At 31.1% G+C, this 15,258-nt stretch overlaps 2 protein-coding genes and 1 non-coding gene across 4 annotated transcripts; 1 reads left to right on the top strand and 2 right to left on the bottom strand.

Moving 5' to 3' along the window:
* The first annotated feature begins 1,140 nt into the window (after positions 1-1,140).
* LOC123916700 (general transcriptional corepressor trfA-like) lies at positions 1,141-3,960 on the top strand. Its single transcript, XM_045968214.1, has 4 exons — positions 1,141-2,024; positions 2,634-2,841; positions 3,098-3,180; positions 3,705-3,960. Exons 1-4 carry the CDS (start codon positions 1,191-1,193, stop codon positions 3,786-3,788), a joined length of 1,209 nt encoding a protein of 402 aa, XP_045824170.1. The 5' UTR covers positions 1,141-1,190; the 3' UTR covers positions 3,789-3,960.
* A 96-nt stretch (positions 3,961-4,056) lies between these two features.
* TRNAH-GUG lies at positions 4,057-4,128 on the bottom strand. The gene has a single exon. It is a non-coding gene; the product is annotated as a tRNA-His (tRNA).
* A 1,636-nt stretch (positions 4,129-5,764) lies between these two features.
* On the bottom strand, positions 5,765-11,506 carry LOC123916229 (probable magnesium transporter NIPA7). 2 transcript variants are annotated; one of them, XM_045967634.1, is made up of 9 exons: positions 10,951-11,506; positions 10,806-10,862; positions 10,626-10,716; positions 9,894-10,054; positions 9,641-9,768; positions 9,391-9,528; positions 8,855-8,947; positions 8,636-8,753; positions 5,765-6,418 (listed from the first exon to the last, which is right to left on the bottom strand). In XM_045967634.1, the coding sequence occupies exons 1-9, from the start codon at positions 11,069-11,071 to the stop codon at positions 6,288-6,290; spliced, it is 1,038 nt and encodes a 345-aa protein (XP_045823590.1). In that variant the 5' UTR covers positions 11,072-11,506; the 3' UTR covers positions 5,765-6,287. The 2 variants fall into 2 exon arrangements, with proteins under 2 accessions (XP_045823590.1, XP_045823591.1); XM_045967635.1 differs by having other exon boundaries at positions 5,765-6,423; positions 10,951-11,421.
* Positions 11,507-15,258: the final 3,752 nt, after the last annotated feature.

Consider the following 15,258-nt stretch of genomic DNA (forward strand, 5'->3'; position numbering starts at 1 on the left):
TTGTGTTTAATTTTAAAAATAACAAATTGGAGCAGCAAAATGATAAGTATGAACACAAGGCATGTTTTGAGGGAGAATGGTTACACGTTATCTACATCAAAAGCACGAAAAACTAGCAAAAAAACACAATAGCCAAGCCATACACTAGACCAAAAACAAAAAACAAAAATAACAGCATCAGAGACAGAAACTGAAACCCACAACACAGTCACATAACAGGGATCATAATAAGTTGAATCAGAAGTTCATAACATATAAAATATGAATCCAGAAAAAATAAGAGTGAAATTAAGGTTTTAAATTTTATGGTTTGAAAATTGGAAGAAAAAAATTGAAAAATCTGGTGTGGCTGCCCCTACTTGTGTTCGTCCATGCTCTAAGTAAAAGTTTGAATTTGTTTTTGTGTTGGGTTTTGCGCATCTCAATATGCTCTAAACATAAATCTACAACCTTAAATTAATTATTCTTAGGCACACATATTGTACATAGTTTATAAAAAAATAAAAGATAAAAGAATCGATTAATATTAGATGATGTGACTAAATTATTTTTTTTTTTTTTCAATGATGTGTGTGGCCTAAATATAATGATTTAAGATTGTGTACAAGTTATAATTTCTCCCGTCTCCATCCTTTCGGTAGAATTAAATAAGGACACATATGAAAAAGAACATTGTTTTGAATGTTACATGTTCAACTCTTTAATAGTTTAAACATTAATAGTTTAAACATTACTTTTCCAAAATAAACATGCATAAGAGAGTTCAAAGTATACATAATAATATTGTTTTTCATAGGTCAATAAATATAATTTTTAGGAGAAATAATTTTATTATCTTTTATCGATGTATAATTATCGTGCCTATAAGATAAGAGAAGTAAATTAGCATTACTTTTTTATTCTTTAACAATAGGGGCGGACCCCAAGGGGTGCAATTACACTATTGGGAATAGCGAATAAATTTATAATGGTTAATTTATAAGCTAGTTTTTAGCTTATAACAAATAAGTTAGTTGATTAAATTTGTAGTATTTAATAAAATTAACGGTTGACTGGCTTATAAGCTTACGCAGATATACTAAGCTTCTAAATACATACTTTATCCTAAAAATAAAAACCTAGAATCTTTCTCAGAGAGTTGTCATTTGCTATGTAAAAGTTGAAAGACACATGAGCTTCATTGATTGACTATGCACTCTGCATTTTTTCAACATCACATCACATCCATATGCAATGCTGATGCAACACACACACATGCTTTATCTTTCTCTTTCTCTTTCTTTTGTTGTCTTCAACCACTTCTCCATTTTTCTATCTACCATCTTAACATCACAACCATTTCTTACAGTAAAATGGTACTCACTTCAAATAACAAAAACAAACTCAGAAAGAGAACATGGGACCGTGAAGATGATTTATATATTCACCTACAAGACAACATTAACAACAACAACATCAACTTCTTCAACAACCTTCTTGACAAATTTATTGTTAACAATCCAAAAGCTGACTCAGAACTCATGCAGTTCACTGATGGTTCATCCAACATTATACAATCTCAGATTCTTCATCTTCAAGATCAAAACAGAGATAACAACAACAACAACAACAACACTGCTGAAGAAAACAACACAGAAAACGAGGTTGAACCACAAAATGGGTTTTTATTACAAAATATGAGGCCTCATGGAAAATCTCATGTACTAGAAATCGTTAAGGATGGTGTCTTTGTAACATACGAGGAAGAATCATCATGTGAAAATCATAAGGGTAAACTCAGTGTTAAGAAATCTAAAGGTAAAAAAAGTCCTAGTGTTAAGGGTAAGAAACTGAAAGGTAAAAAAAGAGAGCGTAAAAGAAAGATTGATGTTCATGTTCCTGTGAATGTGAATGAGAAAGGTGTTGATTCAGCTGTGAAAGCTGCATGCATAGAAGAAGTAACAGTGAAAAAGGAGATTCAAGATAATGCTTATGATGATGATGATGATGATGATTTTAAAATAATGCCTGTGGAAAGTCCAGCTGTATGTAATCTTAAATTCAATTCCTGTTTCTTTTATGTTGTTTATGTACTATTTGAATTCGGATCAGCGCTGATTGCTGTATTCATGCAGTTGGGAGATAGGTAGCCGTTGGATCGAAATAGAAATTAGACAGTTAGGTTTGGTTTAGTGGCGAGGGCTTTGAGTAGTATACATGAGGTTATAGATTCGATCCTCATTTGCTCCAATTTAAACCAAAAAAAAATCAAACTCAAAATTGTAGTTAAAAAAAATTAAATTTTGTATTGAAATCTAGGCCGTCCAATTTTGATCCAACGGTCACCATGATTGTGGGATTAACTGTAGGCAATCCGATTTCGTACTTTTTAGGTTTGGATTGTATGCACTAAAATCATGTGCTCGCAGTTGGAACATCGGTGACCATTAAATCAAGATGGTACAAGTTTTTGTTTTATTTTTAAAATTTAAAATACCGAGCTTGAAATCTAGACTATTAAATCTTGATCCATAGATAACCGATTGCACAAATGCACGGATTACATGCAATCCAAATTGGTACTTTTTTGGTTGATTTAGTTTTTGGTGGCTGATTGTGGTGATTCCTAGTTGAAGGATGAATTTTTTTTGTAGGATAATGAAGTCAATCCAAGGAAAATGACAGAGTTTAGAGAAAAACTCATGAATGAACTTAATAGGCCTTACTCTAAAGAAGAGCACGAGAAACTATTGAGAGACATTAAGGTTCAAAAGCCGGTTCAAAACTACAAAGATCTGCGTGGGCGTATCAAAATCTATGAGGAAGATCGTGCTGGAAAGTCTTTTCTTGAGCATAATCTTGGTAAGTAGGATTTGGCCTTTTTCTTAATTAGTACTAGTATACAACTTGCTTAGTTTGCAAATGCATTAGTATACTCGAATGATGTCTATACATATTGGAGTTAATCGGTTAATCTGCTTGATATTAAATGTCTGTGCTTCTGTGAAGTTATTCTTTTTCACTTTGAATTTGGATCAATTCACTATATTGAGAGTTTGAGACAGATAGTTATTTATTTTGAAATTTGCAAGTATGAGATATGTGTTTCATATTGTAGATCTTGCGAAGCAAATAGAAGCAGCTCGCGATGATCCTCCCAAAGAGCTGTGTCTCCTGCGTGGATTTTTCTTTTGGTTGAGTGTAAGTATCTTATGATACTTCAGCATATCACTTCATGTTTTATTTGTTAGTTCTTCATGCACTGCTCGGTCGATAATGTGTGTTTCTAGAAGTTAAATTGAACATAGATGTTTAGGATATGTTTTGTCTAGAAGTGTATTTTCAGACGGCACAAAATTCATGTTTTTCTTGACTGTACATCTCAAGTGATATTGGTGTCCTGGAAAGTTACCCCGTTCTTCATAGATATTTTTATCGGCCAATAAAAACGTGGATATTTAGTTAAGTCCTATTGGCCGAAACTGTTTATCTCAAGTGATATTGATCCCATCTTGTTTCGGCCAATAAAAACTTAACCAGATGTTCTCATTTTTATTGGCGGAAACAAGGCCCGTTGTTTGGAATATTCTTGAAACTTTTTTAGGACGAAAGTTATTATGTTAAAAAACTTGCATTGTGGTATTAGTTTATAATTAGACTTGGTAATTTAGTTAATGATTCTCTTGTGCCCTCTTTTTGATCCATATATTGTGTTATGTTATCAGAATTCAACACTTGAAGGGGACTTCATGCCATGGAGAGTTCCATCATGTTTGGACGAATGGTACCACAACAATAGAAAAGGATGATAGTTTGGTTTGTGTTTTATTTTCTATGGGGTAATTATGTAAAGTTGTATTTACAGTAGGCCACTTAGAAATGTATGTGATGTAAATTAGTTTAAATTTTTTTTTTTATTATTTTTTTTGCAAAGCTTATGAAACTCAATGACTTATGATATACATGTTAGTTTAACTGTTATTTCTGCATTATTAAAAAAACAAATTCTTATTCAAACAAAACCCAAAACACAACTTTGATTTTAAAAAACAAAATATGGAGGAAAAAAATAAAATTTGTGGCTGCTGGGATTCGAGCCCAGGTCTCCACGGCCACAACGTGGAATTCTTACCACTAAACTACAGCCACTTGATGGGATTCATTTTCTCTTCTAAATACTTAAACTAAATGGTGTTTCATTCATTGTCGCATCTTCAACTAGTTCTTCTGTGTTCGAATTTTGGTATATCGATCCTTAGAGCAACTGTGCTTGTTCTGACAAGATGAATGCCAGTTATTGTGTAAAAAATTGTAGAAGTTGTTTTTGTTTGACACAATATATTCCAATCTAAAAAATGAGGAATATTTTCATGGTGACGAACATTTAGACACTTAGAGGCCCTTTGTTATAGCTTATTTTAGAAAAAAAAATCACTTTTTTTTATAAAAATAATCACTTTTAATTGTTTTGCATCTGTTTGTTATAGATTTTTAAAATAATCAGAAGCTAAAAATAATCAGAAAACAGTTAAAAATGAGAAGCTACTAATAGTAGCTTATAAAATAATAGATTTTTTTTAGAGGAGAGAGAAAATAAATGTTAAAATAAGAAAGTTATTTGTAATTAAAAAAAAATTACTTTTATAAGTTGTATCCAAACAAACTAAAGATTATTTTATTTAAAAAATGATTTTTATTATAATAAACAAACACAAAGTAAATTCAACTTTTCTAAAAATCTCTAAAAACTAATCTCTAAATTATTTTACATCAAAATCATTATTTTTTTAATCTGTAACAAACAGACTCTAAGAGTTTAGATACATCTCTAAATTATTTTATATCAAAATCACTAATTTGATCACAGGCATAATTGAGAAAAAATAGAAAAACAAAATAATTAAATAGTTTAGATACATCCGTTATTCAATTAATCTAAAAAGTGAATTTTTGCTTATAATTAAAGTCGGAGGAAGTAACTACGTAATTTTTATTTTTTTTGTAATAGCTGTTGGAGACCCTTTAGCTGGATGTTGTGTCACACCATTTGGTTTTTCCCTTATGTTGAAAAAGGTTGTTGTTTTGTTCTTGGCATATTATTTGTTTTCAATTGTGTTTTTTTTCCTTCAAGAGTTTTAAATTTTGAAAGCACTATATATGAAATGCTTAATATGCTTTATATTATATTATATATATGTATATAATAAGTTTGTAATTGTATAGACTCTGAAAGCACAATGATGTGTTGTATTGATATAATATTTTTATATTTATATTTCAGTTGATGGATTTAGCTGAAGGTAGGATTGTATTGGTTTTAGAAGGAGGGTATAATCTTGATTCCATTGCAAACTCGATGCATGCTTGTTTGGAAGTTTTACTTGAAGACAAGCCTCTTGTGGGATCTTCAGAGGCCTATCCATTTGAGTCTACATGACGTGTGATCCAAGCGGTAATAACATTTGAGTCTAACTGAGATCCTATTTATTGGTGCACAGCCGGTTGTTTTAGTGTTATGCATGTTTTGCAGGTTCGCAAGGAGTTGAGTCCCTTTTGGCCTACACTTGCATCTGATTTGCCACAAAATTTAATCGGCCAAGTCTCCAGAGTAGCACACTTGGAGAAGAAGAAGCTAAATTAACCAACTCAAATATTATTCTTACGACCTTATTCTACTTATCAACATAAACATGTAAGTATTTTTGTTTTTTTGAAGAAGTTAAATTAACTCATCCAAATTGACACCAGAAAGAATCGAACCTGAGACCTCAAGGAGAGTTCAATCTCAGGTCACAAGAACAACCCAAGTGGATTGTGTAGCTAATTTTGTTGTTTAAATAATTCAGTTAACTTAACAATATGAAAATACAAGGTGGGGACATAAATAAAATAATAAAATGAGTATAATGGGGAAAGAAAAAGGGTAAAAAATAAATATTAATGTACAGCTAAACAATTAACAAACAACATGTAGTACAACAACAACTACTATTAATACAAACTAGAATACACACTATCTCCACAATTTCAGATGATAGAACTCAAGCTTTCATTGAATATATGCTACCACACAAAAAAAAACACTATATCTGCCTTGCTGCACAAATGGATGGGGATCACAGAGCCAAACCCTATAACATAGTTACCTTTCTTTTGCTTAATGTACAAAAGCCAGCCACATTTCTGTTTCATAGTGTAACTAAGCCGAAGAGCTCTGAGAATGAGAAAAATATGGCCCTGTCTAACTCAATAGCAGGATAGCAATGAATGGATCTAATTTATTGTTCTACCAGTTTAAGATTTCAGTATCACTTGAAATGATCTTGCTGGATAACCGTAATTAAATTAAGGGGCGGTCCATCTTCATCCTTCTGTTTCCAAGATTCACCGTTGCCTTGGATATACCATGATACTTTTGGAGACAAGGGACTGTACACATCTGCACTGATGATGAATGATTAGGCAAATTCTCACAGTTTGTTCAGAAGGGAAGGTTAAATTTATGGAAACAACATTAGCCTCTCAACTTAAACATAATATAGAATAGTAAAAAAAATGGGAAAGGGGAAATTATCATTAATTAAATGTGATACTAATGGCTATTTTATAACTGTCTTTAAGAGGATTTGAATTTCATCCCTTAAAGTTATAAGGTCAGACTCTTACCACTGAACTAACACCCTATAGACTGAAAATAGTAAACAAGATACAATCCCACCATCAAAATATATCTACTTACGCTAAGAAAACCCAGTCTGTCCTAAATGTTGACCATGTGACCTCTACCCGAATATTTTTGTTAGAAATTTAATGACCCTTCGTTTTATAACATGATGACTCATTTGCCATGACGTGGGTTTCTATCCATTTATGTGAACTACAATATGAAGCTACAAATGCTTTTCAGTTTTCAGAGTTGAAATAAGTATGTATCTCAAATCTAGAAAGTGAATCATTGAAAGAAAATAAGTCTTCGATCAGAAAAGTGATGGATTTAAGCATATATAAAGAATTCAACTCTGAATAACAGCAGCATAAGACATCATAACAAAACCTAGAAAGAAGGTTTAGTTCATTTTACGGTCATCGTGACAATACCTATATTACAGTAGTAATTTCCTGTGAAGAATTAAACCCCATGGTCATGGATCTGTCTATCAACTATTAAAGAATTTAAGCATCTTAAGCCGGAAAAATCGAATATTATAAGGATTAGGCTTAAAAACATACGGATCATAGCAAATTCAGGATGTCAAGTTTTGAAAATTAAATATCATTATAAGATTCTTTATCAACATAAAAAGAGCATCCACAACCAGTACAGGAAAATATATATATATATATATATATATATATATATATATATATATATATATATATATATATATATATATATATATATATATATATATATATTCAAGCTTAATATTAACTAATAGTCTGCTTTCTTTGGTGCAATGACAAGTATTAAGTACAGCTACAAGAGTGGCCAGTACAAGCCTAACTTAGTTTATAACAAATTTGTTTAACAAAAAGCAAAAAATATGTATGGCCGCTGCTCACAAATAACTTATCTGTTGAATACCAGATACCACTGCTCAAATAATTTGGACACAAAAGAACCTAGGTGATTAGAGTGGAAAATGAAAAAACTTATGACATGAGGCTTACAAATCAATTATCCTATTTCCCCATCTTTTTTATCATACTAGCGAGAAGTTAACTCCTCATAACTTCCAAATAAACATTGAAGGCTCTAATTCTGCTTATCGGTGCATCTTAGTGGAGGTAGCTCAAATGCTAGAGTATATTTCGACATTTCTGCTACACAGCAGCAACTCCTTTAATTTAATATATAAGTATCACACACTCTAATAAACAAATTGACTAGCAAAGACTAGGCATGTCCAGTCATGACAGAGCAGTTATGATTTTAAATGTTTTGACATAAAATAAGGTTTGGCTGTTCCTGTTTCTTTTCCCTCATTGAATGATAAGACGGTGTTTTGGCTTCTCTTTGCGGCTTTGTGTATCACGGGGGGGTTCTATTACTGATATGGGAAAAAAAAATCTGTTCACAAATGGCTAAATGGGTCAGGGCACTGGCACAATTTCTCACCAATGGCCAACATCTGGGTAATCTATAGTAATAGTTAGGTTCAATAAATGCTTGTAACAATCTTTGTGCACTAAATATATAATTATTTTCATTATTTTTCCCCGTCACATTTGCTCCTTTTTACTTCTGTATTGTATTCGAAAAACAAAATGACAGCTTAATGATATAAAGCTCCATTTAAATGAAGATGAGTATATGTGACCTTGTAGTAACAAGGTAGCAACTCTAACTGTTGCACTGAGACTCCCTTTAACTTCATAACTTAATATGAAAAAGAAATCGTCAAATGTTTTGTTGCATGGCTACTCATATATCAAAATTGAGCAACTAGTGAACAAGAAAATATGAACAATATTGTCAGATTATCGAAAATTTGTATAAATGTTTAGCCTTTGGTGTAATCATACTGCAGTACATGTTAATGCTAAGCTACCCAATACTAGTAGTGTTTTTGGTTGCAGCTCAATAAGGCACATATAATTATGACGAATTGCATCATCAAGGGGATCCCCACAGAACAAGTGCATTAGGTCTTACCTGTATTGGCTGGAGAATCTGGTACTCTAGTACTGTGCAATACAGTTGTTCCAGATAAAACAGTGATGAAACCACATAGCTCTGATGCAATACTGCTTATACTTTGTCCAGAATAGTCCTAAATGAGAAGAGTAGAGAAGACAGGATTACAACAGATAGTTGAGCAATTGATCCAAAAGATGCATTTTTCACTTTGTTCCAATAAGATAAAATACCAACCTTAAACATAATTGCGCTGGCTAATATTGTAAAAGATGTGAACAAGGCATAATAGATTGGAGAAACGACTGCTGTATTGAAAGTATCCAATGCCTACAATGTCAACCATACAAGAGTCTATCACCACAGAAGCTCAGATCACAGACAAATAACGAGCAAGTTACGAGAACTGAATGGCATGAAAACAACAATTTGTAATTAAAAATTCAAGAACGTGACATCAAGAATATCAGTTCTGGTGGTCCAGTCAACTGAGACAAGCATTACGTGGATGTTATTTGAACTAGATGTTACATCTTGAACTTATAAATTAGCTCATAGCCAACAAAAAGTTTCTTAAATTCACATGCAATATTATCGTGTTCATAATCCTAAGGCAGTAGCTAGAAAAGTGGCCATGAACAATATAAGATAAGGATCACCTCCAGCAAACAAAAATGCTTTCTTATACTAAATAAAAGCAGATGGAACACATAATTGAAAACTAACCATGCCAAAAATTATATTCACATAAAAATGCTAAGAGTGATACTGACCATATTAAGGTAATTTAAACTAGTCACGATGCAGGAAATGGCAACCATTGTAAAAATCCATGTCTGGAAGTAGACAAACTGGTTTGCACCATCTAGTGTAAGTTTTATGGCAATGCCAATTGCTTTTACACTCATGACCTGAGACAAGATATTTTATCAGTTCAGAAGCGTAAATCAAAAGATCACCTCCACTGTTTTATTTGCTAACTGTTAGAATGTGCAAGTGAATTAGAGAGGAAAGTTCACTTACAGTCAAGGATCCAATTATGGAGCATATTCCAATATAAATGAAGATATTAGTTTGGCCATAGCGAGGTGCACAATACAAAATCAAAAAGAATGCTACAGCAATTGCCGAGGCTGTGTACAAGAGAAATGCTGGAAGCAAAAACAGAAACCAGTAATAATATCATAATTCAGTTAAAAAAAACCGATTTAAAAAAAAAAAAAAAAACACACACACAGAAAAAAAAAACCAGCCAAATCCTTCGGCAGCAGCATACCTGGTTGAACAGCCAAAAGCCATATTTCTAGCACAGAATTAAGAGCTCTTTCTTGGGGTGCATGGAGCACAATCTCAGTGGATCCGACAATGCATAGAAGACACCCAAGCATGCCCATTTTCTGTAACTTCTCACCCAACATGAAATGAGCCAAAACAGCACTACACTAGCCATTTCCACAAGCAAAGACAAACAAAAGTTGATCGAGTTCAAAATACAAACAAAAGTTGATCGAGTTTAAAATCAAAGCTTAAAAAAGCAAAAGGGGAAACTAAATAAGGAGAATCTAAATGTATGTTTGGTTCCAAATTTGGAGGAGGCAAAATTGATTCTAACATAAAGCTAGAATTTGTAGTTTTTTTCTTCTACAATTGATTTTTAGCCTTGAATTTATTTTGCAACTAAATTTTACATAAATATATCCAAACATATAATGACTTTACATTCATCTCACTTTTAGCCATAATCAATTCATTCAAAATCAATTTACATTGCCGCAGCCAAACACACATCAAGTGTGTGCTTCTTTCTACAGCTAAAGAATTGATTTTGACATGTTTGAATGTTCTCAGCTATAATTGATTTTGAATCCATAATTGATATCAACTCGAAGCTATAAATTTAAAGCTCTTATCACTACAATTGATTTTCACTCTTCAACTTATCAATTAACTCGCTTTTAACCAAAATCAATCAATTCACTCAAAACCAAACACACACGAAATTACTTACCTAACAATAATACTCAAAGCACCGAGCGGGGTAACAAGCACCGCCGGAGCATAAATGTATGCTACAAAATTCGCAATCTCTCCAACAATCACTGTAATTAAACCTCGAAAAAATCAGTAACAAAAAAAGGAAAACAAAAATTGAATAAAAATAGCTGCTACAGTTACGTTAGGTCTTAACTGGTAATCATTCCGATCCACCAAAGAGGTTGAAGAAGATAACCATATCCTCCGACACCTGAAACAGAAAGTTAGTTAGATAATCGTAACGGTAACGGTAACAGTAAAAAAGGAACAAAAAAAAAGTGTGTAATAAAGTAACTTACTAGCAGGAGTGCCGTTAAGACCGGCCCGTTGAAGACCTTTTTTCTTTATGATGAAACTGGAGCCGATGAAAGCGCCGGAAAACACGGCTAAAATGAAGCCAATCAAATTGCTGGAATACATCTATATCTATATATGTATCTATATGTTTATGTTGATTTTTTGCATCGGCTAAAAGAAGAGTTTGATTTTGGATTGAAAACCTAAAATAGAGTTTAGATGTTAGATGATGAATGAATGAAGAAGAGACAAGTTGGGTTCTATTGTACGGTTTTGGCAGCACCGATGAAACTCCGGCGTGGCGTTGTTTCGTGGTTGTTTCTTAGTGGGACCGATTATTTGGAATTGGAGAGTGTTGCTTCGGGGATTGTCGAATTCTGAACGAGTAACTCTCTTAAGAGTTAAGACCTGAGAGAGTCTCAACTGTGAACAAGACCTTTTTCGAAACAAAAATGACAGGCTCGCAAATCATACGGATAAATTAATATCAATGAAATCAAATAATTATCTGTCAAAATAATGAACTAATTAACCTCGATTTTGTAAACAAGTAAGTACAAAAATGAATTTTTTTTGATTCATTGCATATTCAATAAATCTGCTCATTAGACATCAAGTGGTTTCAATCTCCTCCATTGTGGGGATCGAACTGTAATTCTCTTTAATTTTGATGACAAAGATCATGAGGTTCGGTAATCTATAATTTAATCATAATATAAATAAAATTTAGTTAAAATAAATTTATTAATTACTTGAACTCAAAATTTTGGTTTACACTTAATTTTTTTAAAAAATACTATACAAATTAGTTTATTAGTTTATAATTATTTAGTTCAATTAATCTTTACACTTTTTTTTACATGAGAAAAAGAAAAGGAAAAAAAAAAGTAGAAAAATAGGAATACTTACAAAAGTCACACCAAAAACATTGACTAATAAGCTCCAGGATAGACTAGGAGAGGACTAATAGAGCATAAATTAACTAAGCTAAATTTTTTTTACGGTAATTACCTTATTTAAGTTATTAGCTCCTATATTTGCTAAAACATATGCACAAATATTTTCTTCACGAAAAATATGATGAAGAAATGTAGTTCAAATTTTTGCATGAATTCTATAATAATCTCTAACTCATTGTTATAGTGATGAAATTAAGTATCCGTTTGGCCTAACTTTTTTTGAGCTTATGCAAATAGCTTATGTAATATAAATTAAGTTTTATATAATTTTATAAGTTCACACTAGTGAAAATTGTAATTTTATAAACTATTTTATCATAAACTACCTTGACAAACTTATAATAATATATAAAAATTACATAAGTTGTTTGCATAAACTACCTTGAAAACCATTTTACTTTTCTAAGCCTAGCTTATACCAATAAAAGATTGATTTCAATCAAAAGCGCTTGAAATATAAAAAAAATTATTTACTTGTCTGTATTTTTTAAAACCCACTTACATATGAAAGCTTAAAAAGAAAACCACTTATATATTAAGATAAATAAACAAATTTATAGGTATGTATGAAGATTAAATTTCCTCTCGGAAAAGGTCCAATAAATATTTCAGTTTGTCAGAAGAAGACTGAAACCACTTAATATGTCAGATAGTGGTAGTGAAAAAAAAAGTAAAATAAAAATACAAAGAGTATCTCCTCTCAGAGTTAGGATCCTCTTGATTTCTGATTGTTTTCATTTCTTCCATTATTATATAATTTTGGGAATATAAATGCAAAAGTGTGACATTAAGTGAGTCCAAATATCTTTTATACGCCTCATAATATTTAAAAACTTTGGTAATGAAATAAATGAAAATAATAGGAAATGGAGAGGATCCCAACTCACTCACTCCTCCTCTCACACATGTTTCGTGTAGCCATGGCCTATAAATGGGATCCGGATCGTCTGATGTAGATAAAGCACGTGATTTCACGCTATTGTGAATCTCGACCATTAATTTCTATTCGGATGTCTCGGATTAAATATACAAAACAAACACTGAAAAAATCACATTCGTCAGATCATGATATGACGGTTCAGGTGCATTACTGCGTGGTGGAGTAACTGCGCCAAATCTAATTCCCTATATATGGTACCCTCTCTATCAAATTATAAGCACTTTAAGAAAAAAAAATTGTACTAAATTACAAATCGCTTTACATTACTAATGAATCATTTAATGTTATTTTTTCTCTTATACCCTTAATTTTTTACTATTACTTTTTTTTGTCTTTCAATTCTTTAATTACAATTTTGTAAACTAACTTATAATTTCTCTTTTTCACTCAACATTAATTACAATTTTTGTTTAATAGGAAATACTCCCTCCGTCCCAAAAAATAAGCAAAACTTGGTCAATAAAAGTAAATGTATTTGATACAAATTTTGAACTAAATACATTAAATTTATTTGACTATTTTTATTTATATTTTGGGATGGAGGAAGGATTGTAATGTGATAAATAATTGGACCGAATGTAGTAAGTCAATGCGGAACCCAAGCCCACACGATCACGCCACTTGCCAATTTCTCCAATGCACGTTGCCTCGCTCTATATTCTTTAGTTCTTTACCACTTGTCATAAGCAACACTAGTAAATAAATACTAATCCCTCTCTCTCTCTCTCTCTCTCTCTCTATATATATATATATATATATATATATGGGTCTTGTTAACATGTGCATATAGGGCACATGATAAAGTATCTTAATATAGAAATTTAACATTTAATGATATAAGACATTTAATGCTTGAAAAGTTAAAAATGCACAAATTCTAAGGCATAATTTCTATTTTTACTACCTTAACATGTGCCATATATGCACATGTTAACATTCTCCTATATATATATATATATATATATATATATATATATATATATATGTTGTTTTAACACTTTTACGTATATTAAGAAAGATAATTAATGTTGTATGGAAAAAAGAGATTATGAGTTGGTTTACAAAATTGTTCTTCATTTAGTTGTTGGTACGTGGTACTGGATTCCGTGTTGGCGACCGTTCCATTCGCCACTTTGAATCCTAATTGCTCTATGCAGATTACCACTATTCTCTTTTTTCTTTTAACTTGGTTTCGTACCTGTACGCGGGTTCGCTGGGTTCCGCTCGAGATGTGTGCTTGTTTGTTAGGATTGATTGGGACTGATTTGTTTTAACACGATGTATTTTTTTATACTTGTGTTAGGTTTAATGTCGCCCCAATCTTGTATCTCTTTGTTTTATTTATTATATATTTTCTTTGGCTTAAAAAAAAGAAAAAAAGAGAGAGTAATAAATAGTTAAGGGTATAATAGAAAAAATAGCATTAAATGTCTCATTGATAATATAAAGCGACAATATTGTGGTATAATTTTTTTCCCCAAAGTGACATATATTGTGGTACGGAGGGAGTTATACATCATCATAAACCAAAAAAAATAAATATATACATTATATCACTAATAGTATTGTATTTTAGTTTGAGTTTCAATTGAATATATTTAATTTATAGTCCATGCAAATTTATATTTTTTGTCTTTACAGTATTTGTTACATCTCCTTTATGTAAAATTAGTATTTTTTTTTTGCGTGTGTTTGATCCATGAAGTTAATTTTATGGTACTATGCTGTCAAATGTTAGGATATATATATATATATATATATATATATATATATATATATATATATATATATATATATATATATATATATATATATATATATATATATATATATATATGCACTTGCAATTATATAGTCAAATTAAATTTGCCTATTTGATTAAAATCAGATGATCTAAAATTAAAATAAAAAAATTTGTTATTTTTTTTAAAAAAATGTTTGATCTTAATAAGGGAGTCATATTTGATCGGATTGCATGACTGCATGCTGTTTTGAATTAATGCAATTCAGATACAACTTTTTTACAAGCAATTCATCTTAATAAGTCAAATACAAAAATACAGTAAATCTTAAGAGTATTAGTAACACAAGGTGAGATGAATAGTTTAAATAGTTAAATTAAGAGTTTTAAAAAAAGGCAAATGCTAAATAGTGCCCCGGGGCACTATTTAAGCCCTTAAATAGTAAGTTTTTTATAGAATTTTTATCGGAATGCGTAAAGTCAACGCATTGGAAATTGTAATATTTAACTTTTTGAATAAAAAGTTTCTTTAAATGAAATGCTTAAAGAGTGCCCCGAGGGCACTCGTTAGCAAGACCCTTAAAAAAAATAGTTGAATTAAGGGTTAAATCAGCTGGATGTACTAAGAGGAGTAGTCCATACTAGATGGATCATGATGCTCTAATGTAGT

The sequence above is a fragment of the Trifolium pratense genome, linkage group LG3 (assembly GCF_020283565.1).
Source record: "Trifolium pratense cultivar HEN17-A07 linkage group LG3, ARS_RC_1.1, whole genome shotgun sequence".
Lineage (NCBI taxonomy): Eukaryota > Viridiplantae > Streptophyta > Magnoliopsida > Fabales > Fabaceae > Trifolium > Trifolium pratense.